The 25,954-nt window shown below is 31.9% G+C and overlaps 1 protein-coding gene across 5 annotated transcripts in view; it reads left to right on the top strand.

Annotated features, from left to right (window-relative positions):
- Ascc3 (activating signal cointegrator 1 complex subunit 3) overlaps positions 1-25,954 on the top strand; it is a 404,873-nt gene that overhangs the window by 158,454 nt on the left and 220,465 nt on the right. For all 5 annotated transcript variants that reach the window (XM_047557710.1, XM_047557711.1, XM_047557712.1 and 2 more), the window contains 2 exons: positions 7,175-7,351; positions 9,816-9,887. In XM_047557710.1, the coding sequence (XP_047413666.1) occupies positions 7,175-7,351; positions 9,816-9,887 (249 nt within the window). The remainder of the gene's footprint in view (positions 1-7,174; positions 7,352-9,815; positions 9,888-25,954) is intronic.

Raw genomic sequence — 25,954 nt, forward strand, 5'->3', positions numbered from 1 at the left:
ATCACCAGTTACCAAAAGATAGTTTTCAAACCCAGTTTTTTTTTTTTTTAACTTGTGATGTTACTAATTTTGATATTGGATATTACTCATCATTCCTTGAAACTTTTTTTCCTTTGAATCATGATGACACCCTGCCCTGATTTTTTACTTGCTTTTTTTTCCACCTGTCTGCTTTCTCTCAGGCTCCCTTACTTGTCTCTTGTTTTCATCATTAATGTGTATATTCTCTAAGACTCTGTTACCTGCCATCTTTTTTCATTCTAAGTATTTATCCAGGAAAACAATACTTTTGTGCCTCTCTCATCTAAATTTTTATGTCATTAGAGAGAGAGAGAGAGAGAGAATGTATGTATGTATACAGGTTGCCTATCCCCTATCTGAAATGTTTGAGACCAGAAGTGCTTCATGTTTTAGGATTTTTTTGGTGGAGAAAAAAATTTTGGAATATTTCTAGGCCAATAATGAGATTCTTCAGAATGAGACCCAAGCCTAAACATGAAATTCATTTACGTTTCATATATGTCTTAGACACATAGCTTGAAGGTAATTTTAGATACCATATTTTTAGTGTGCCTACATTTTGAATGTGACCTGTCATACAATTTCAGGTGTGGAATCTTCCATTTGTTGGAGCATGTTGATACTCAAAAAGTTTCAAATATTGGAGCATTTCGAATTTCAGATTTTCAGATTTGGGATGCTCAACTTATGTGTGTACATATGTAAATATTGCATTTAAAAATTTTTTTTTCCTGCTGACTTCTATCCACATTCAAATTTAGTTGTAGGTTTCTGCTTTTATATTCCCTAAATGTCTCTTGCTAATCATGTCAGAACTCTGTCATCTTTTCTGTATCTGTATATATGAGATTGTACTCCACTTATTTCCAAGTCAAAACCCATATAGCCAGATTTTTCCTCTTCCTTAAAATTCTATCCCCATCTGAATATCTAGTTTAATAACAGTTATTTTATATTTCATATCCTGAAGATTTCTTATTCATACTCAGGCATAGGAATTTAATATAAAACTTTAGGAAATGATATATTGTGCAAACCAAGTTTTAAATGTTCCTGTAAATTCCTTCTAGTAAATCAACCATAAAATTCTAGGCAGATTAATGATTTAATTGTATCAAATGAACTTTCAGTGCATTGTAGAAAATGTAGAAGAGGTTTTTCTTGGTACCCTTGGGGTACATATCTAAGCAACATCTTAAACTCCACATGTTATAAAGGAAAACTTTGCCACATTTCAATGTGTAAATAGTAGAATATTGTGGCCAGTCATGACAGTAAGAATATAACATCAAAAGTTAAAATATATGTGACCAAATAGCAGAAATGATTTGTTACACATTTTTCAATAGAAACAAAAATACTGAGAAATATTGCAAACATACTTGAAAGAAATCCAAACCAGTATTTCTATTAGATTAGCAAAACTGAAAACGGAATGTAATATGGAGGCATTCATTAAAATCAACCCTATATTTTTACTTCTAGGAATCTAAACTATGGAAATAACAGAAACTCACAAAGATATATTAATACTAGTAGTCATTGAAGCACTTGCACTCTCTCTTCCCCCATCTCCCCACACCTTTTCATGCTGGGTATTGAACCCAGCTGTTAACACATGCTAGACAAGTGCTCTACCACTGAACTACATCCCCAGCCCAAAGCTCTCTTTTTACATCACACAATTTTGAAACCAATCCAAATATTCAACACCAGAAATGGTTTAATATAGTATATTCCTACAATGAAATTCTATCTTGAAGTCTTTAAAAATAATAAGGTAGAGCCATATGAACTGGGATTAAAAATGTCTGTGTTATTATTCACTGAGAAAAAAAGATGTTCTATATCTTTGTGTGATATAAAAAGTGTGCTATATTTGTATTTTCATTCATTATTTTATCCAGTGAATATTTATTAAGCACCTACCACTTGCCAGCTCATATTTTTAGATGCTTTAGATATAATGGTAAACAAAACAAAGTTTTTGTTTTTATTTACATTTTTAAATGTTTTTATTAGTCCATTATAGTTATACATGATAGTGGGGGGCATTTTAACATAATCTTATATGCATGGAATTAATTTGCTTCATTTCAGTCCCTAGTACTTCCTTATTCCCCTCCTCTTCTCCCTTCCCTGATCTTTCTTCTATTCTACTGTTTTTTTCTTCTATTTATTTATAGTTATTTTTAATTGGCACTTTATAGATATACATAAAGGTGGAATTCAATGTGGTATATATGTACATAGTATAATTTGGTCGATTTCATTCCTGAGTTCCTTCCTTTCTCCATACCTCTTCTCACCTTATCTCCTTTCTTTGTTTCACTGATCTTTTCTGTTTTCACATGATTACTGTCCCCCAACACACTTTTTCCCCCATTATTTTGTCTAGGTTCCACATAGAGAGAAAACATTCAACCCCTGACTGAGTCTGGCATATTTCACTTATCATAATATTTTCTATCTTTTTACCAGCAAATGCCATAATTTCATTATTTTTTATGGCCAAATAAAACTTCATTGTGCATAGATACCATATTTTCTTCATCCATTCATCCATCTATTGATGGGCATGTTGGATTGATTTCATAATTTGACTCTCATGAATTGTGCTGCTTTAAATATTGAGGTGGTTGTATTTTGCTATAGGATGCTGATATTAGTTCTTTGTATAAACTCCTCAGAGTGGGATAGGTGGGTCATAGATATGATTCCAATTCTAATTTTTTGAGGAATGTCTACACTGCTTTCAAGAGTAGTTGTACTAATCTGTAGTCCAACCAACAATGCATGAGTACCAGCATCTATTATTATTTATTTTCTTGATAATTGTATTCTGACTAGAGTGAGATGAAATCTTAGTGTAGTTTTGATTTGCATTTCCCTGATTGCTACTTATGTTGAATATTTTTTCGTGTATTTATTGTCTATTTGTGTGTTTTCTTTTGAGAAATGTCTGTTTAGTTCTTTTGCTCATTTATTATTTGAGCTTTTTTTGGTGTGATTTTTTATATATGCTAGATATATATTTTACAGATTCTGGATATTAATCCTCTTGTTAGAATAGGAACTAGCAAATATTTTTCTCCCATTCTGTAAGCTCTCTGTATGCTTTTGTTTTCTTTGCTGTGCAGAAGTTTTTCATTTGATGTCATCCCATTTATTAAAACTTGGAATTATTTCCTAAGTTTTAGGTATTCTATTGACAAAGTTATTGCCTGTACCTATTTGTTGGAATATTGACCTGTTTTCTTCCAGGAGTTGCATAGTTTCTGGTCTATTTCCTACGTCTTTGATCCTCTTGTAGTTGACTTTTTTTACAGAGCAAAAAATAGCGGTCTCCGGTTGTCCTAGCACCATATGTTTAAAAGAGTGTTTTCTCCAACATATATTTTTGGCACTTTTGTCAAGGATAAGATGACTGTATTTATGTGGGTTTCTTCCCATGTCTTTTCTATTCCATTGTTCTTTCTATTTTGATGTTAACACCATTCTGTTTTTCTTACTATAACTCTGTAGTACAGTGTGAGATCAGGTATTGTGATTCCTGTAATCGCCCTTCTTGGTCAGTGTTGCATTGGCTATTCTGAGTCTCTTATTCTTCTAAATGAATTTTAGGACTGTTTTTCTAGTTCTGTGAGAAATGTCATCAGTATTTTGGTGGAGGTTGCTTTGAATCTGTAACTTTTGGTAATATGGCCATTTGACAATATTTTCTGCCTGTATGAGAACATGGGAGGTCTTTCTGTCTTCTAAGGTCTTCTTTAATTTCTTTCTTCAGTGTTCTCTAGTTTTCATTGTAGAGGTCTTTCATCTCCTTTGTTAGATTTATTCCCAAGGATTTGTTTTTGTTTTGTGTTTAGGTTATTGTGAATTGTATAATTTTCCTTTCTCAGCAGATTTATTATTGGAGTAAAGGAAAGCTATTGATTTATGAGTGTTGATGTTTTATCCTGCTACTATTCATGAGCTCAAGAAATCTTCTGGTGGAGTTTTTGTTTGTTTGTTTTTTGATCTTATAGTATGTCATCAGCAAACACAGATAATTTAAATTCTTTTTAGTCTGGTGTAAAATGAGGTGTGTATGCATGAAAGAATACGCAGCAAGCTGGAAAAATGATTTCTTAAAAGTAAAGGGGCAGTATTCTTGGGTTATGGTCACTTTTTATCATATAAATTAAAAATATTTATACATGTACATAAAATAGAAAGTTGAAGTGTTCAGAACAGATTTATTTTATAAAAATTAAATACTTTAGCTAATGTCCAATTTAAGCATAATTTCACAAGTACAGATAGTTGTAAAACAGTTGAGAAGTGTCTCCAGGCCCTTTTTTGCTACAGTGGATATGCTCTGGTACAGATTAAGACCTCAAAAAGACAAATGCAGTGCATTTCCTTTTTTCACAAAAGAGAGTTATTTTGATCATGAAATGTTTTCATTTTATACCTAGATACTTAAATAGCTTAGTTAAAATTGTTTAGGAAACCATTCTGCATGAATCCGTACATTCTACATTTATTTGCATGTCCATCCAGTTAAAAGCATCCCATGGATAAAGAATTTCCTGCACCTATAAAACATTAGAGGCCAAGTAAACAGCATTAGTACATTTTCCAGAAGGTCTGTCAGTCACATGTTTTTATAAGGGAATTTAACTGGGACATCATTCTTTTCTGTACCCCTCTGCCCCCATAGAGAAAATAGAATGCAGTTTTGCTGCTAATCCTTCTGTATGTATGTATACACATACACACACACACACACACACACACACACACACCACATGCATGCCACATGTATATGTTTAAAGCAGTCGTATTTTCATAAATACTTTTGTAAATTATAAATGTATAATAATATAATTTTATATTTATAAATATAAATGATATATAATTTATGTTATAGGATATTTTATGCATAATATAATTATGTAAATATATAATAAACCTTAACATAATATGTTGTCTATAATACGGATATACAATTCATAATTATGTATATACTAATTCATCCCCCATATTATCATCTCCATAAAGTAACCCTATTTCAATTATGTAGCTTCCTCATAATCATTTGCTAAATAGTTGTTTATTATCTTAAAAATATTTTTAAATTTCTTAACTGGATATTAAAGATGATTAAATCCTGTTCTTCTGTCTGATTTGAATCTCCATATATCTGTTGATAAGTAGACAGATACATGTTGACTACCGTGGATGTGATTCTCATATATGTATTAGTGCAGTGCTCATGAGTATTTAATAAAAGCAAAGTTCCTGGTTTTGTTTGTTGTTATTACCACATGTGCCCCGTAGATGGCAGTGTCTCACATCATTCTTATTTGTTACTAATGTAGAACTGTTAGAGTAAGCCATTCCCGTGAAGTTTCTGTCCATGATCTGAAATTACATGCTAGATTAGGGACTAAATTCCCAACATACTTGAAATGATGGGGAGAAATTTAGAAAAGACAGAAATATAAGAAGTCTTAAATCTGTTGTATTTAACAACATTGATCTGATATTAGTTGTCTTGCTAATTTTGCATTCACTGAGTAGGGATACTGTCCAAATTTAGATTTTTTTGTGAGGGGAAACATCATGAAAGTTTAGTGCCTCATCTTTGAGTTAATGACAAATCTTTAAAGCATCATTTTTATATAATTTTGAACGATTTTCTTTTTTAAATATCTGTGGTGTATAGAACTTCGGAATTTGGTTTGGAACATAAAATTCCAAATTATTCCTATTTCAAATAAAGTATTTCTCACAGGACTTCATCATATTAAAATGATGTTATACTTTTAGATTAAAAACATGGTTGTTTTATAATGGATTTTTAGCAGAAAAATGTCTCTGGTGTTTGTTAGGGGACCATGTATTTAACATCAAATGATTTAAAAATTTGTTCAATATGTTTTGTATTTTTAATAATAATTTTAAAACCAAATATAACTTCTAGTTCTTTGAAGATTACTGTGGGCACTATATAGAACTATAGTGTAATTAAAATAATTCTAATTACTGTATACTATAAAGGAGTTTTCTTAAATAATAAGTGTGATAATATCCCATTATTTTGAGTTCTTTGCTTTTGGTTCAGTTTGGTTTGGGTTTTTGCTGATATTCATATGATTTCTTTATTGGAAACAAATTGATGGTAAGGTGTTCTGTATGTGTATGTATTTTGATTTCCACCTAATTCTATCAGTTTTTGATCCTCCCTACTTATCTTCTACATATATTCTCTGCATGTGTGTCTTATTCACTTCTGCATCCTTAGTTCCTACAGATTAGGTGTTAATGCTGTGTAGATGGAAGAGTGATTCTGAAAGTATTACTATTATTCATATTGAACTAATTTGCTTATACCCATTGAGTCTCCTAGACTGAGCTAATTTGTCAATAATGTCCTCAAAAAAACTACTGTGACATTGATATCAGCATCATGGGATCATAATGGTGCATTTTGATTACCAGGTGAATGGAGGTTTTTTGGCATTTGTTTGGTACCAGGGATTGAACCCAGGGGCACTCTACTACTGAGCCACATCCCCAGCCATTTTTAATTTTTTTTTTTTTTTTAGTTTTGAGACAGGATCTCCCTAAGTTGCTTAGGGCCTAGCATTCCTAATATGCCTTCTAAGAAAAGATCAAACACACTTTAAGCTGACTTTGAATTTGGAATCCTCCTAACTCAGTCTCCTGAGCATCTGGGATTACAAATGTGTGCCACTGTGGTGCTAAATGGAAATTTTGGACCATCCATTAATATTATCTTTGTAGGTATATTACATTGTGATCAGAGAATTTAGGTTATAGATTTTTTCACTTTGGGGACTTTATGGAGTTTTTGTTGACTTAATAATACATTCCATTGTTAAAAATTAATTGTTATTTGATGTAAATTCCTATGCATATTTTTAATAGTAGGGCGTGCAGAGTTCTATTCTTTATCTATTGGATTAAGGTTGTAAATTATGAGCTATAGAATTTTGCATGATAAGACCCTCAGTTGCTGTCTGAACTCATTTCCTTTTACAGTTTTTAGAAGATCCTATTAACAAGATACATAATAATGTTTTTTTAGTTAAGTTAATGTAAACAACCATACTTAATTAAAGTATTAAAATAACCCATATAGGTTGAATCCACACAGAGTATGATAAGGATTCTTGGACTGTCTGCAACATTACCCAACTACCTCGATGTTGCTACATTTTTACATGTCAATCCCTACATTGGACTTTTCTACTTTGATGGCCGTTTTCGACCAGTACCTCTTGGACAAACATTTTTGGGGATTAAAAGTGCAAATAAGGTAAAATACTTCTTTCAATAATTATACTTTCCTAAAAAAATATTTATGTTGATTTGCTATTGAATATTTGTCTGGGGATAAAGACTGCAAAAGACCATTTCAGTAGCATTCCTAATGTGCCTTCTAAGAAAAGATCAAACACACTTCCTCAATGACTGGTTATAGAAAGGTGCTTGTAGTAGTTTGCATTGCTATTTTCAATGTATATTTTATATTCTTAGTTATTAAAATTTCAAAAAGTTCCTTTGCTTGAAACCCATTATAAGATAATAAGGCCTCTAACTAAACCAGTAATACATATTTTGATAAAGTATTAACAAAAGAATAAGACTTCTTATGTAGTTGAAAAATAATTTCATGGTAGCAACCACAAGGGGAGATATTTTGTTTAACTTAAAATGTTATATAATTATCATATTATGTATATAAATGTCATTTCTAAAATTCTGTATAGTTCTTCAAAAACTTTGCTTATTTAATTCCTTAATAGTACTATTTAGATTGTAAATCTGCACTATTTCAGTGAGTATTATAGACTAATTTTATAATATTAAGGAAAACTTTACTGTGTTTAAAATTTACTTTTTATTATTCTGTTTGACAACCCATATTTTTCTTCAGAAGAAATAACTATAGGATAATATTCACAGCCTTTTGACCTCCTAAGTAAGAGAATAAGATGGAATCATGTGTTATCATGTCAAATTTGTTCTTTATTATGTTCATTTACTTCTTTCTAAAAAATATTTCATTTGTAAGTAGAGCCATTTTTACCTTATACTATTGTAATTAAAATATTCAGCCAATAGATATTAAAAATGACTGTTACAATAGATTATGTGCACTAATTGCATTGCATAAATGTGAGAGATCTTTCAAATTGTAGGGATCCTTTTCAGATTTATTCACAAATGAATACCATGATATAATATTATGAATATTTCAACTTTAATTGTTTTAAGTGCTCTGTAGTATTAATTGATACTTGTTTTTTCAGTCATGTTTAATATATATTTGATTATTTAGTTCATTTTAATGTATCAGAATGATAAATGTAGAACTGCTTCTTTGTAGCTTTAGATTGTTTTTTGCTTTATAATTTAAATGTTAGCAGATGGTTATCACAGAGCTATTAGGAGAAGAAAATTGTTATGGATTTTTGTCAGCCATTTTAAAACATTTTCTTTCAACTGCATCATACAAATTGGTAAATACTTTAGAACTATTAAATTTTTTATTACAATATGTATGTTAGCATCATAATCATGAAAGGAATAGTGTTAGAAGTTGTGCTATCAATTATTTTGAAGGTCTAGAAATTTAGCCATTTTAAAATATTTTATATTTATATAGTATAAATAGTTAATTATGTTTTTTAAATAAATGTAGACTTTTGTCTTATTAAACTTATTAGTATTATACTAATTTGAATTATGCAGTGGGTAACCATTAAGCATTCCCCCAGGGTATTGTCAATATGTTTTATAACCAGTTGTTACCTTGTCATTTATTATAAAAAGAAATCCTTGTAGATTTCTCACTTTCATTCCAAAACTCAATATATGACCCAGTTGTTATAAAAGAATACGACAAAGTGCTGTAAGTAATATTCACAATTGGACTAATGACTTTGGATAGAATTCAAACCAAAGTGTACTGTAAAAGTTATTGGAATTTATTTGGTGATAATAGGAATTTATTTGATGATAATCACCAATGTTTTAAATCATTGGTGGTGGAAATAAATTATTCTATGATCATCTCAACCTGTTTAGCCACTATCAGTTTTAATACTTCTAGAATTTAAAAATGCTTATTTTACTGAAACAAAAAATCCAAGTCATAGTCATTTCAGACAGGCATGACCCTTCTCATCCCCTTCTTGCCTGTTTGGTTAGATGCTTCCTCATCATTAATAGGGAAAACAAGACCCTTTCTTAATTCACACTTTATATATTAGGTTTTTAATTAATCTGAAAACTGTTTCAAAAGAATAGCTCTCCTATCCATACACATTACAGAAATTGTTTCCCAGGTTCCATCTCAGTACAGCATTTGGCATTCCACCTGTAGTGTTCTTACAACTTTGAGAATTAAACAGGAAAAATGTATAGATTATAGAATGAAATAGAAGAAAAACAACCTTTTCTAGGGAAAACAGAGAGAACTTTAAAAGTTATTCTAAAATATCTATGACTAAGTAGTATATTATTCTTAAAGATAATGTCTCTTAAAAACTTCGCTCTTATCTGTGGGTACCAGGGGCAATCTTAATCTTTGAAGTATTTTTTCTGTAGCTTCAATTGCATTGTACTTGTTTCTTGTGGGAGGTTTTATGCATTTGTTGTTTCTGTGTATACTAGTCTGAGATGTAAAAAAGGATGCATTATAATTGACAGTTTTATTTATAGTTGGAAAGTTTATAACTTTCATTTGACATTTTTCATGTTTTAAAAACTTAAAGATGCAGCAGTTGAATAACATGGATGAAGTATGCTATGAAAGTGTTTTGAAGCAAGTAAAAGCTGGACACCAGGTACACTTAGTTTATTTTATAATTTTTTAAAGACTGCTTAATGATTAAAATTTCTGACTTAGATTCTTCATATAAAACTTTTCTTGAATTATGAGACAGTGACTCAAAGGTTTTATATCTTAATAATTGCCATAACCCAATGAATATTCATATCTCACAAAAATATCCACAGTTGATATTGACATCCCAATATCAATAGGTCATGTTATTTTATTTGACATTTTTAGTACAAAAACCAAAGCCTCTTCCTTTACTTTTCTGTTCCTTTTCATCATTTGAAAAAGCACACCACCCTCTGTGAGATCAAAAAATTTTAATCCATATCTTCTTACATAATATAGAAATTTTTAGTGTTATATTTTTCTTACTGTCTTCATGAATTTGTATTAATTGAAATAACATTTTATACTGTTTTATGGTGTTTATGAATTAAGCAGTTTGGGGGTTGGTGTAGCTCAGTGGTTGCTTGCCTAGTATGCACAAAGCCCTGATTTAGATATCCTGCACTGCAAAGAAAAACAAAAAGAAAGAAAAGAAAATAGTAATTTTATTTTTAAACTCCTCTTTATCTAAAACTTTTCAATTGAGATTACCAGATGAAAGGTGGAATAATAATAATTGCTTATATAAAAATGAATCATTGTTCAATTGTTTATGTTTCTTTGGGTAGCTTTATTAAAGGATTTATTTATATGTGTAATGTTAACCTTTATGGCATGTAATGTGTTTTTCTGGCCTTTTCATTTTTATAAATTCCTTTTAAGTATATGAGAAACTTTTTTCCCCCAGACTAAATCTTATTTGCAGTACCAGTATATAAAACATTAGACTTTATAGCATTGGACACCACCTAGTAAGCACCCTGGAAACATTTTGTCTATTTTCAGGAAACAGTTTTAAAATTCATTTTTCTAACTTAATTTTAGCAAAATGTGCTTAGTTTTTGAGAATAACTTTTTTTATTATTCCTTTCATCTTTATTTTGGGTCCTCTTTCTCATATTTATTTTAAACTGTTTTAAAACCTAACTCTTTGTTAATATAAATTGAAAAATAAACCCTAATTATTTTTAATTAATATTAAATTGATTCAAAATTATTCAGAATAATAATATGTCTGATCTTTTCTAGTTCTTATTTTTTCCCTAGCTCTTAATAAATGCCTAAAACTGATAAAATTCTCTTATATTCATTATCTCAATGAATTCTTTCAGCAGCCTCTGAGGCTGGTACTGTTATCCTCACTTGACAGATGAAGAAAATGAGGTTCTTTGTAAAATAAAGCATGTTCTTGTCCTCTTATTTTGTTCTTCACTTTCACTATTATGTTGGCTATTCTGGGTCTCCCATTTATTTTGAACTACAAGTTAATATTTTACATCAAAATTTTTAATTTTGATGGTGTTTCTTCCTTCACAAGAAAATTTTTTAAATCTATGATGGATTTCACTGTAAATGAGTATTGCTAAAGATTTTTTTCTTTTTAAGTATTGAAAATTAAAATGTAAACACTTTACTTTGTAACATGTAATGGATGTTTTACCTCTAGCCAGGAAAAACACTTACCACTCCTTGCAGTATCTTTTGTAATTGAACAATTTGCAAATATTAGGGAAAAAAATCATAAAAAGCTACTAATAGGAATGTTATTATAATGTCCCTCTAATTGAGGATATTAATCATTGTTTCTTCTGTTTAATTAGCACTTACCAGGAAAGTAAGTCTCTCAAAAGATACCAAAATCCATGGATGTTCAAGTCTCTTATATAAAATGCATAACATTTCCATTTAACGTATGTACATCATCCTATATATTTTATATCATTTCTAGATTACTTGTAACACCTAATCACAATGTAAATAGAATGTAAGTAGTTATACTGTATTGTTTAGGGAATAATGAAGAGAAAAAGTCTATATGTGTTCAGCATAGATGTGATTTTTAAAAAAAGATTTTCTGTCAGTAGTTGGTTGAATCATCATGTGGAAATCAGGGATAAGGAACCCATGGATCCTTATATAGTAAGAGGGCTGATTCTACTTGCTACATTATTGTGGTTCTTAGGATTGAGTCTCATTGGATTAAATTGTTTTGGGGGAGGTAAAGGGCAGTTTTTGCAAACTGTTTTTAGTAAGAATGACAAATTCATGTATCCCTGTGAAAACATATATGTAAAATATACGGTTGTAAATTCTAAGTATTGTAGGTAAGTAGCCTAATAATGCATTTACTGATAATAGCATGGCTACTTTAAGACCTTTGAACCTATATTTCACTCTTTTCTTTTTTAGAACTATAGCCTTTATCATGCTGTTTATAATTGTTCTATTTTTTTTTTCTTTTTTCCTTTTTTGTTCCAAGAATTGAACCCAGGGATACATTTAACCACTGAGCCATATCCCCAGACCTTTTTATTTTTTTATTTTTATACTGGGCCTTGCTGAGTTACTGAAGCTGGCCTCAAACTTGTACTTTTCCTGCCTTAGCCTTCCAAGCCACTGGGATTATAGGCATGCAGTACTGTGCCCTGCATATAATTGTTCTTTAAATATATTTATTATACTACTACAGATTTTTAAATATGATCTTATAATTAAAAATGTCTTTGATAAATAAAATGCAGTGCCTTATTCCTAAATGTTGGGAAAGGAAGCAGTTTCAATTGGAGAAAAAATTAAATAAATGCTGTAATTTTAGGGATCCAAGAAAAACTTTCTCTTCTTTCTTTTCTTGCATAGTTCCCTCACTGTAATAGGTACTATGAAGTCTCCTTAGAATCTTGATGTATAAAGCACAGATGCTCAATGGAGATTTTAGGTCAGTAGAGGTGGGGTCTTATTGCTAGTTTTTCCAATTTTAGTGTAGATTCATTCATTGCTTTGCTTTTCAGAATGAAAGCTGATTAAAGGCTGGCTCTTCTTGTATTAAATTTTGATTTATTTTGATAAATCTGGTGCTAGTTACTAAAGACAGACTCGGATGGGATACCAAAAGACGTCTTCAGTGACGAGGGGCTGGTTTTTCTAGAACATGGGGAACCTAGGAATTGAACACAGCTGAGGCAGAAGTTGGCAATAAGGATTATCTCTCTATCTTTGTGTCATGTCATGTCATCCATGAGTGCCAGCTCTTTAAGAAGTGTCAATGCTAAGCTTTATTCTCTTGAACTCACATCTAGCTAAAACTTCACTGTGGGTGTTTGTGTAATGTTTAATTACTGTTTGAGAGCCTGTGGACTGACTTTGATATCTGAGATTGTATCCAGATCTGTGCTGCTCCAAACAAGAATTAGAGCAGAGAACTATGACCCTTCTTCAGGCTGTTGTCCTAAGAAAGAAGGTTTAGGCTGCAGTTTCAATTTCTGTTCTTGAATGATTTGCGATGATGTTTGTTTTCCGTAGTAGGAGGATTTACTTGAGCTTTGTAGAAATACTTACATATCTCCTGCATTCTTTTGATTATAAAAATAAAATGTCATTCTAAAAATAGTTTTGCTATTTTATCCCTTTACTATTATTATTGTAATTTTATGCATTTCCTTCTAGTCTTTTACCATTCACACAGGCAATTTTTAATTTTGCTTATCCAAGCAATTTTTATTATTATTTATAATCCATTGTAAATTATAATTATACTGAATATCCACTCTTATATTCACTCTTTAATGACTGATAAACATAAATAAATAAATCATTATAAATAAAATAATGATCTTCATTATTTTATTGTCTACAAGCAAGAAAAGGGAGTCTTTTCAGGGTCTGATTTTCAGATACCTTGTAAGTCTGTTTGGACTAATTTTTCTAATCCTCTGACATACACATGATTAATTCCTTTTTCTTAAAAGGAGACACAAATATATAACATGTTAAGCAACTTCTCAAGATCATACAGCTAGTTAAGGCTGGCACCAGGATTTCAGTACAGGTCTTTTTTTAATAAAACTTCACATTGTTCCTTTACCATTAACTTGACATTGGCTATTCCTTTATTATTGGTTATTCCTCCATTATTGAGTAGTTTAAACGTTTTCAATATTCTGTTGTTAATGACAGTGTTGCTCTAATGATTATCTTTCTACCCACTGTTAGTTTTTCTGTGTAAAAATGTACTTATGCTGGGCATAGTGGCAAACATTTGTAATCCCAGCTACTCAGGTGGCTGAGGTAGGAGGATCACAAGTTCAAGGCCATCCTGGGAAACTTTGCAAGATCCTTTCTCAGAATTTAAGAATAAATGGGGTCTAAGGATGTGACTTAGAGGTAGAACACTACTGGATCCAATCCCCAGTACTTCAAAGAAAACAAAATGAATGTACATATTACAAGTTCCCTAAAATGACTACAGGTCTTACCACATGACTCTAAAAATACAAATGAATTACGTCTTTTTGTCACCACAGACCTACATTAGAATATATAAATGTATGCTATTTCTTAGGAGCAATCTTATAAATGTAGTGTGATGTAAAGTTGTGACCTAATATACCTTTGCCATTTTAATTTTTTTTCAATCCTAAGGCATGTTCAGACACAGTGGTGTCATACTAATGAGTTCTGTTCTTAATTGTCAATTATTACCTCTAATTCACAATTGTAATAACTCAGATATGGATATCATTTTTTTGTATTTTGATTTGTGCATTTATTTACAATTAGAAACACCTATCCTTCCCTGAATTTTTTTTTTTTTTTTTACATACTGTAACCCTATGGTCTTTTGACCCCTGTTCTCGTTTTATTAAAATGTGATTTCAATATCATCAGAATAAAAGAAACTGAATAAAGAAAGAATTTAACAAATTTAACCCTTGGGAAAACAAAAAAGCAATAGTTGGGGGAGAAAATAATCACTGCTAATTCTACTACCCAGAGGTAGCTTCTTTTGGCGTATGTCCTTCCATTTTTTACATGCATTTTCTCCCCTTAATTTCCTAGTCTTTTTTCCTCATATTCCCGTAGCTTCTCTAAGCTATTGTATTTTTCTGGTTCAAGACTATGACCAATCCATGAATAGAAACAATATCATTGAAGTGTAAACCTATGCTTTGCCTAAAGTTATATTTAAAAATTGTAATCCATGTGTTCTATGCAATGTTGTCCTTTTAGATTTTGTATTCCAGGAGGTTGATTCCTACTAAGAAAGACTGGAGTGAACACTTTTGGTTTGGCTGCTAGTATGGCATCATGTATTCTGTGATAAATATGATTTGATTGTGATGAATTGCCTTGTCATCAAAGACTTACCATACTTAGTGAGATAAGGAACATGGGAAATTTGAAATGCATTGGGACTATATCCCACTACTTAAAACTAGCCTCTAGTGTTGGTAGTATTACAAAGCCTTCAGATTATAAATATTGATCTAATAAGACAATGACCTTTATCATTAATGCATTCATCACAAGTTAACAGTCCTAACAGTCCTTTTACAAATAGGAGGGAGATCAGTGTAGTAGAGGAAGTAGAGGAAGGGGATTGAGGAGGGAAGAGGGACAGGAAGGGAGGAACTGTGGAATGAAATTGATCAAATTATAATATGTACATTTATGAATATACCACAGCAAATTCTATTTTTATGTATATCTATAAAGCACCAATGTATAAAATGATAAATAAATAGAAGGAAGACCAGTAGAATAGAGGAAGGAGAGTAGGGGAAGGAGGAGGGGAAGGAAAGAGAAAGCACTGGGGACTTAAATGGAGCAAATTGTATTCCGGGCATGTATGATTATGTCAAAATGAATCCCACTATTATTTGTAACTGTAATGCACTAATAAAGACATTTTTAAAAGATTAATTTTAAAAAGATCAGTGGAAGACTCTGTTTTGTTTCCTAAGAGTTTAAGTCTGGTAAATACTCTGTATAATAATCATCTGTAACTCTCTTGTCTTCTCTCTGTGGGGACCCAGTAACAAAACCTGCTAAATAAAAGCTATAAACTTTTTTTTAAGTAATTTTACAATATGATTCAAAAACACAGCTCTATCATTTTCACTTCTTCAAATTTCTTTTATTATATGAATAGTTCTAGATAAGTTGCTCAAAACTTAAATTTTCACTTTATCAGTCTTTTCAAAAAAAAGTGACTCTGTTTAAGTCTTCTAATCTGTCAAGTACTATTTGGCATATAAAATTATTTATCTTGATAAGTGGCAGCTGCTGCTGAATGCCTTTGTAATTTACTAGTACTGAAATTATGGTGTAGGTACTTATAAAGCATGACTTCTACACATTTTGATTTTGAGGTTAGGGCAGATATTGGTTCAGCAAGGTTGGCAATCTTTGATGATTAGTCATTGATATTGAGATTCACAATGGGGTTTGTTTTCAGGGATTTAGAACCCCTAAGAGGATTATTTTTCCCTAAAAAAAAAAAAAAAAAAAAAATCTTGAAGAGACATCTTAACTAAACTGTAGTATTATACCCTATGTTTTAGTTATCAAATCAGCAAACAACTTCCAGTACAGTGAAATTTCTGAACTGTGTTTTTTTCCACTCATAATTGAGGATCAAGATGATGTTATCCCAGTCACTTGCTATCTTTGTGTAGGATTCCAAATGATAATTCTAAGTAAATGAATTTATATGCATCCATCTGACAGAAAATGAAAGATAGGTAGTTTTTCTCATCTAAAAAACTGACAGCTAAATTAACTCTTCAATTATATTATTCTGCTAAACATTGTTGACTGAAGTTTACATGTGCTTCATTATGAGACTTTCTTTTTAAAAATTTTGTTGTACATGTAAATACAGCAAATTATTTGTAACATGTTTGTGCATATATAGAGATAAAAAACAAAGTCAGAAATCTGCTTCCAAAATTGAATTATAGTTATTACTAGCTGCATATTACCCATTTTTATTAAGCAGGAAACTACATATTTGATATATTGCTTTTCTTTGTTGTTAAGGGATAATCCACTTATTTCTTATGGGGCTATGTGTTTAAACTTCAGCTGTATTATGTTGCCATACAAATATATTTTATCGATTAGTAGATAGTAGTAAGAAATGTGTATGACAGTCCAATCTACACCAAGAAAACAAATTATATTTTCTCTAGTACCACATTTGCCCCTCTTGTTCCCCCAAATAAAAAAAAAAAAAAATTACTTCAGTGAAAACTCCAGGCTTTATCTGTTTGTTTTTATTTCTTACCTTCAGATTGCTTAGACTGTCTTGGATATTTTCCTGGTTTGTTTTCCCTAAGTACTTTGATTTTATCAGAGCAGTTACTTTTCAGATCAGTATTGAGATGATTAAAGTGTGTATTCATTAAAAAAAAAATGATTCTCAGGCAACTAATCTTTTTTTATGCTAAAAATTAACAATTTCCTCTTAAATATACATATGGATTCATTGTTTCTCCCCATTTGAGTTACATTAGAACAGAGAAATTTCATGTTCAAAAGCCATGCTGATAGTCTCTGATCATACTATTCCATGGACTTTAGTATACCAATCATCTAAACTTCTGTGCTCATGTACTTAATAGATTTTATGTGCAGCTTTGCCTTAAAAGTATTAAAAACAGTAGGAGGCAGTTGTGTTCCACTCAGGCATGTGTGATGACAGATGGAGAAAATCTTTTCATGTTGATTTTTCAACAGTCCTACTCTGCAAGACTTCGAGCTCTTCTTGGCTACTGGGAAATTAAAAGTTGGCGATTCAGCCTTTAATTTTGATCCATCTGCTCAAACTAATGAGACGTCTCATTTGTAAGCCTCTCTTTTTGTTATCAAATGCAAGTACAGTTTTATCATTCCTGTTAATAATTCCCCTCCTCCTGTGTAACTTGCAGAATGGGAAAATAATTGATGTTTTAACTCCATTGAGATATTTCTTATTACACAAACTTTGTTACAGCTATAGGAAAAGAAATTAGGAACTTCCTCAGATTATAACATCTTAGAAAGTTAACTTGTTCTTTTTTCACATTGTCAAAAGAGTTAAAACCTTTATTTACTATGTTTTTACTCAAAATCTACCTCCAATTTGAAGAATAAAAGACTGTTATTTTAGAGGAAAAAAATCTTCAACCTTGGATTAATGCTAAATATCAGCCTTTTAAAAAATTTATATGTGTATCTTTTGTTTTCTTTCCCTGAAGTTTATAAGTTATTAGTGGATGTTCCTGTTTTTAATGAGACCAACTTTAAAAATTGACTAATATTATTAATTTAATTAACTACTACCTGAAGGGAATTGTTTTTATTTCTTAGCATTGTTTTTTGGGTTATATGAAAGTAGTAAATTATATACAGTCAAAGCAAATTCTATCATGCTAACCTGAATGATGAAAATTTCCATTGGTCCCTGTGCTTTAAAATAGTTTTTATCCTTCAGATATAAGCATCTCTTATTGTTGGTACCAATTTTTCTGTCATAACAAATTTGTCTAACATGACTTTTCATTGTGAATTATGTGATTTTTTTTTCTTTGTTCTTCTAATCCCATGAGGCATAAGCACAAAGGAAGAGAAAAGCAAAATTCTTAAGGAGACATTAATTATAAGCACAATAACTAAAGATATTTCTCTTTCATCTTTACCACCAGGAATGGTATAACTAAAGTAATATTTCTGGTGTTTTAACTATAAGAAAATCTAAAGGAAGCATTCTCTAAATCTCTACTTTTGAAACCTCTCTCCCACTGAAAAAAACTCTGCTATATCTTATACCAAATTGAAATTACTTGATCTGTAATATTTCACAGGTAAAAGTAATTTTGGGTACTGTTAGTTCTCTGTTTTACATTTTAGTTAGTATTACAATTATCTACCTAGGATTTTTTATCTCTATATAAGAATTTCTTCAGTATATCTATGTATAACTAATGTAGTAAAAACAGTTAATACTTTATGTACATCTCTTTCATGAACAGTAGTATTCCTTTTTTGAGAGTGAGGAGGATAAGGCATTGAAGCTATTCATTTACACATTTATTCATTTCTCAATCCCACAACCATTTATTATCCACATTCTATGACTAAGGTGCTTGATAAAGAATTGGAAGTTCATTAACTTCCCATTTGGGTCAAATGTCCGGTGGATGATAGTTGATATAAAAATTTGGTTAAAGAAAAGACCAAGAGAATATCCTAGCATAGAAGGAATTGGTGGTAAAAATATGATGAAAATTTTTCAATAATAATTTAATTATAATTATAAACATAGTACTTAGATTTTAAAATTGAATATTATACTTTAAGAGTAATTTCTTTGCACTGTAGCATCATTGTACTATATATTTGGAATACTAATAAATGCATATTTTTCAGCTGAGATTAATGGAAGAACAAGATTTATTTTATTCTTTTCGTACAGAGTACTATATTGTAACTAATTATTAAGTTTTCTTTTCTTTCTGAAAGTAAGTTAATTAGATAAATATTTGTCTCATTAACTAGAATATTTTATCATTGGTAAGTGATAACATTTCTTTCAACTAGCCCAAATGTAAACTTCTTTTCCATATTTTTATTGGTGTATTATAATTGCACATAATGATGGAATTCATTGTTTTATATTAGTGCAGGCACACAGTATAATGATATAATTTGACAATATCATTCCCCAGTATTTCACCTTTCTCTTTCCTCCTCCAAATGTAACCTTTTTGCAGTGTTTAAAAGGAGTGCTTTCTGAATACTTTCAGAGTCTGATGATTAATGTCTTTTTAGATTTTTTATGTCTTTGCATTTACTTTTCATTCTACAAAATTATTTGAAAACTCAGTTACTCTTAAACATTTTATCTTAAAATAACAATGGAGAAAAATTGATTTTTGAGGTGACAAAATCACCTGTATTAAATAGAAAAAAATTCCATTTCTGTGTCTTACTTATATTATTTCTGCTACTAGTTTGATAATAAAGTATGGTTACAAACATCACATGGTCATTGGTCATCCCTGATTTGGGAACATGAAATTATGTTCATTTAAAAGAGTCTACTGTTCTTTCTGCCTTTCAAAGACCAAAGCCAAAGATGATTTGTAGATTTTAACTATCAATCCTATATCATTAATAAAATGATTATTTTTAGAAGCAAGATTTTCTGATACAAGCCCTCATAGATAAAAGCAAAATAACCAAAAGATTACATAGAAGTGAAAATAGGTGCAAAATGCTGATTTCACTTTTTATCTTTTATTTTTTAATTAATTTATGTTTTTCATGAGACAAGTTCTTACTTTGTTGCTCCAACCGGTCTGAACCTTCTGGGCTTGAGATATTATCTACTTCAGTCTCTTAAGTAGATTGGACTGCAGGCATATGCCAGTGTACCCAACTGATTTCACTTTTTACCTTACTTTTCTGACCTTTGTGATACAAAACTCTTCTTATTTTTCCTCTATTCTCTAATCTCTGACCATTCCTTCTTGGGGGACTGTGGGGTGCTGGGGATTGAACCCAGGGACACTTTACTGCTGAGTTACATCCTCAGCCTTTTATTTATTTTTTATTTCAAGATAGAGTCCCACTAAGTTGCTTGGGGAGTACAGGTGTGTGCCACTATGCCCAACTGGCCATTCTTTATTGTGTATTTCCTTGGTAGCTTCTTCCTTCTCTATCTGGCTTGGTCCTAGATCTTTTTAAAATTTTGCATTCTTTCTCGAGATTTCTTACTACTCCAGTGATGATCTTTGTAGTAATAACTCATGTATATTCCCAAACCAGAGCTCTTTTCTGAAATCTAGACACATATGATACTATGTGGCCTTTCCACAAGTACCTTTAGTGCAGTTTGTGTGAACCAAGTTTATAATCCTTCCCAAACCAGAGGTATTCCATTATTCCTTGGTTCAGTGAATGGCACAACTATAGATTTAGTTCCATAAGCAGAAAGCTAAAAGACATCCTTATCAACTCTCTCGCTCTCAATCTCAATTGTATTTCCTCACTAAGGCCTATCCATTTCACCTACTAAATATTTCTCAAGTATGCCCATTTCTCTCTAACTCCTCCTTTTCATCCACCATTACCACCATCACCCAGTCTAATCAACAGTCTTCCTGAACTACCTAGCCACTTCCCAATTGCTCAACCTACATCTATTTTGGCCCTCTTCTACCTGCTTTGTATGCTGCAGCTCCTGAAATGATTCTTTCAAAATGTAGCTCCAGTTTGGCATTAGAATGTGTCAAAGTCCTTTATACAGGCCCAGAAGTTCCCACATTACCTCCCTCCATCACATACTCTCCCTCACTTCCACCTCTCACCCCCAAAGCCTTCTTTCCTCCCTCATCATAATAAAGTCTCTTCGCTTATCTCTTGGCTTTTCTGTATTTCTTCCCTCTGCCTCACACACAGTGGTATTCTGTTTACTTAGTGATCCACTACTAAATCCTTGAGATCTCATTTCTTTTTTACTTTACTTTTTCATATCACTATAATATACATGGCAAAGACACCGCGTATATCAACTTCATATAGTGAACTATAGTTTTACACTTTCCTAGCTGTTTTTGGGGACAGTCACTTGTTATAGGAGATTAAATCCCTATAGGAAAGGTGTTGTCTCTGGGTTTCGTTCACCACTGTAATTCTCACAGCCTTACTGGTACCTGGCTCACAGTTAGTGCTTATGTAGTGGTTGATGAATAAGTGAATGGGAGGGCCGATAGTCTTTTTCTTCTTTTTTTTTTATTAAATTAAAGCATAATGACCTGGATAGCCCCTTCTAAATCTTTTAAGATGGAGAACTACATCAGCAGCAGGTAGTTGTATGCATGAACTAATGTTAATGCAATACAGAAGTGGAGATATTTGTTGATTAAAGTTCTACACAGACCTGTATAATGAGGGGCTAACAATTCATATTGCAAGCCCCACGAATTAAGTCCACACCTGGTAAATGACTAGCTGAATGGACAAACTGTAGAATGTGGAAATTCTTATAGAACAAATGGCCCAGTTTTTTAAAAATATTGTTTTTTAGTTGTAGATGGACACTATACCTTTATTTATTATTTTTATGTGTTGCTGATGATTGAACCCAGTGCCTCACATGTGATAGGTAAGCTCTCTACCACCGAGATTCCTGGGATTAATCCAAGCCCTGGCCCCAATTTTTTTTTAAATTTATTTTTATTGTAAACAAATGGGATACATGTTGTTTCTGTTTGTACATGGAGTAACAGCATACCATTTGCCTATACATACATTTACATAGAGTAATGATGTTTGATTCATTCCGTTATTTTTCCTTTCCCCCACCCCTCCCACCTGTCTTTTCTCTCTATACAGTCCCTCCTTCCTCCATTCTTGCCCCCCTCCAGCCCCCCATTATGTGTCATCATCCACTTATCAGTGAGATCATTCGTCCTTTGGATTTTTGAGATTGGCTTACCTCACTTAGCATGATAGTCTCCAGTTCATCCATTTGCCTGCAAATACCATAATTTTATTATTCTTTATAGCTGAGTAATATTCCGTTGTGTGTGTGTATATATATAAATAACATCAGGGAGGGGATTAAAAAATTCTTAGACGTCAATAAGAATGATGATACAACATATCAAAATTTCTGGGACACTATGAAAGTGGTACTAAGAGGAAAATTTATTGCATGTAGCTCATTCCAGAAAAGAATGAAAAGTCAACAACTAAATGACCTAATATTACACCTCAAAGCCCTAGAAAAAGAAGAACAGAGTAACAGCAAAAGTAGTAGAACACAGGAAATAATTAACATCAGAGCTGAAATCAATGAAATTGAAACAAAAGAAACTATTCAAAAAATTGACAAAACAAAAAGTTGGTTATTTGAGAAAGTAAACAAAATAGACAAACCCTTAGTAACACTAACAAAGAGAAGGAGAGAGAAGACTCAAATTACTAAAATACATGATGGAAAAGGAAATATCACGACAGACACCACTGAGATGCACAACATAATGAGAAACTACTTTGAAATTCTGTATTCCAACAAAATAGAAACTACCGAAGACATTGACAAATTTCTAGAGACATATGCTCCTCCCAAACTGAACCAGGAGGACATATACAATTTAAACAGATCAATATCAAGCAATGAAATAGAAGAAGCCATTAAAAATCTACCATCCAAGAAAAGCCCAGGACCAGACGGATTCTCAACCGAGTTCTACAAGACCTTCAAAGAAGAACTCATTCCAATACTACTCAAAGTATTCCAGGAAATAGAAAAGCAGGGTACCCTACTGAACTCATTTTATGAAGCTAATATCACCCTCATACCCAAACCAGGAAAAGACACATCAAGGAAAGAAAATTATAGACCAAAATCCTTGATGAATATAGATGCAAAGATCCTTAACAGAATATTGGCAAACCGTATCGAAAAATATATTAAGAAAATTGTGCACCACGATCAAGTGGGGTTCATTCCTGGAATGGAAGGATGGTTTAACATTCATAAATCAATAAATGTAATCCATCATGTCAATAGACTTAAGGATAAGAATCATATGGTTATTTCAATTGACGCAGAAAAAGCGTTTGACAAAATACAACACCCCTTCATGCTCAAAACACTAGAAAAAATTGGGATAGTAGGAACATACCTGAACATTGTATAGGCTATTTATGCTAAGCCCATGGGCAACATAATTCTTAATGGAGAAAAACTAAAACCATTCCCTTTAAAAACGGGAACAAGACAGGGATGTCCTCTTTCACCACTTGTATTCAACATTGTCCTCAAAACTCTAGCCAGAGCAATTAGACAGACTAAAGAAATTAAAGAGTAACGAATAGGAAAAGAGGAACTTAAGCTGTCACTATTGCAGATGACATGATTCTATATATAGAGGATCCAAAAACTTCCTCCAGAAAACGTCTTTTTTTTTTTTTTTTTTTTGCGGTGCTGGGGATTGAACCCAGGGCCTTAGTGCTTGCAAGGTGAGCACTCTACCTACTGAGCTATTTCCCCAGCCGTTCTTTTTTTTTTTAATTTATTTTTATTATAAACAAATGGGATATATCTTGTTTCTCTGTTTGTACATGAAGTACAGGCATACCATTTGTGTAATCATACATTTACATAGGGTAATAGTTTTTGATTCATTCTGTTATTTTTCTCCTTCAGCCCCACACCTCCCACCCCTCTTTTCCCTCTATACAGTCCCTCTTTCCTCCATTCTTGCCCCCCTCCCACCCCCAGTATCTGTCATCATTCGCTTATCAACGAGATCAATCATCCTTTGGTTTTTTGAGATTGGCTTATCTCACTTAGCATGATATTCTCCAGTTTCATCCATTTGCCTGCAAATGCCATAATTTTATTATTCTTTATGGTGAAGTAATATTCCATTATATATATATATATACCAGTTTCTTTATCCATTCATCAACTGAAGGGCATGGTGAATTGAGCTGCTATGGACATTGATGTGACTATATCTCTGTAGTATGCTGATTTTAAGTCCTTTGGTTATAGACCAAGGAGTGGGATAGCTGGGTCAAATGGTGGTTCCATTCCAAGTTTTCTAAGGAAACTCCCCACTGCTTTGCAGAGTGACTGCACTAATTTGCAACCCACCAGCAATGAATGGGTGTACCTTTTTCCCCACATCCTCGCCAACACCTATTTTTGCTTTTATTCTTGATAATCACCATTCTAATTGGGGTGAGATGGAATCTTAGGGTAGTTTTGATTTGCATATCTCTTAATACTAGAGATGTTGAACATTTTTTCATATATCTGTCGAATGCTTGTAGATCTTCTTCTGTGAAGTGTCCATTTCCTTAGCCAATTTGTTGATTGGTTTATTTGTATTCTTGGTGTAGAGTTTTTTGAGTTCTTTATATATTCTGGATATCAGTGCTCTATCTGAAGTATGAGTGGCAAAGATTTTCTCCCACTCTGTAGGCTATCTCTTCACATTGCTGATAGTTTCCTTTGATGAGAGAAAGCTATTTAGTTTGAATCTTTCCCAGTTATTGATTCTTGCTTTTATTTCTTGTGCTATGAGAGTCCTGTTAAGGAAGTCTGATTCTAAGCTGACATGTTGAAGATTTGGACCTACTTTTTCTTCTATAAGATGCAGGGTCTCTGGTCAGATTCTAAGGTCCTTGATCCATTTTGAGTTGAATTTTGTGCAGGGTGAGAGATAGGGGTTTAGTTTCATTCTGCTGCATATGGATTTCCAGTTTTCCCAGCACCATTTGTTGAAGAGGCTATCTTTCTCCATTGCATATTTTTGGCCCCTTTGTCTAGCATGAGAAAACTGTATTTATTTGGGTTTGTGTTTGTGTGCTCTATTCTGTACCATTGATCTACCTGTCTATTTTGATACCAATACCATGCTGTTTTTGTTACTATTGCTTTGTAGTAGAGTTGAAGATCTGGTATTGCAATACCCCCTGCTTCACTCTTTCTGCTGAGGTTTGCTTTAGCTATTCTGGGTTTCTTATTCTTCCAGATGAATTTCATAATTGCTTGCTTTATTTCTGTAAGGTAAATCATTGGGATTTTAATTGGAATTGCATTGAATCTGTATAGCACTTTAGGTAGTATGACCATTTTGACAATATTAATTCTGCCTACCCAAGAACATGGGAGATCTTTCCATCTTCTAAGGTTTTCTTTAATTTCTTTCTTTAGTGTTCTGTAGTTCTCATTGTAGAGGTCTTTCACCTCTTTTGTGAGATTGATTCCCAAATACTTTATTTTTTCCGAAGCTATTGTGAATGGGGTAGTTTTCCTAACTTCTCTTTTTCAAGACTCATCACTAATATATAAAAATACATTAGATTTGTGAGCATTGATCTTATATCCTGCTACTTTACTGAATTCACTTGAGTTCTAAAAGTTTTCTGGTGGACTTTCCCAGTTCCTCTCTATATATAATCATGTCATCAGCAAATAGGGATAGTTTGAGTTCTTCTTTTCCTACTCATTTCACTTTAATTTCTTTGATTTGTCTAATTGCTCTGACTAGAGTTTCAAGGGCAATGTTGACTAGAAGTGGTGAAAGAGAGCATCCCTACCTTGTTCCAGTTTTTAGGGGGAAGGCTTTCAATTTTTCACCATTTAGAATGATATTGGCCATGGGCTTAGCATAGATGGCC

Source organism: Sciurus carolinensis, chromosome 7 (genome assembly GCF_902686445.1).
Source record: "Sciurus carolinensis chromosome 7, mSciCar1.2, whole genome shotgun sequence".
Lineage (NCBI taxonomy): Eukaryota > Metazoa > Chordata > Mammalia > Rodentia > Sciuridae > Sciurus > Sciurus carolinensis.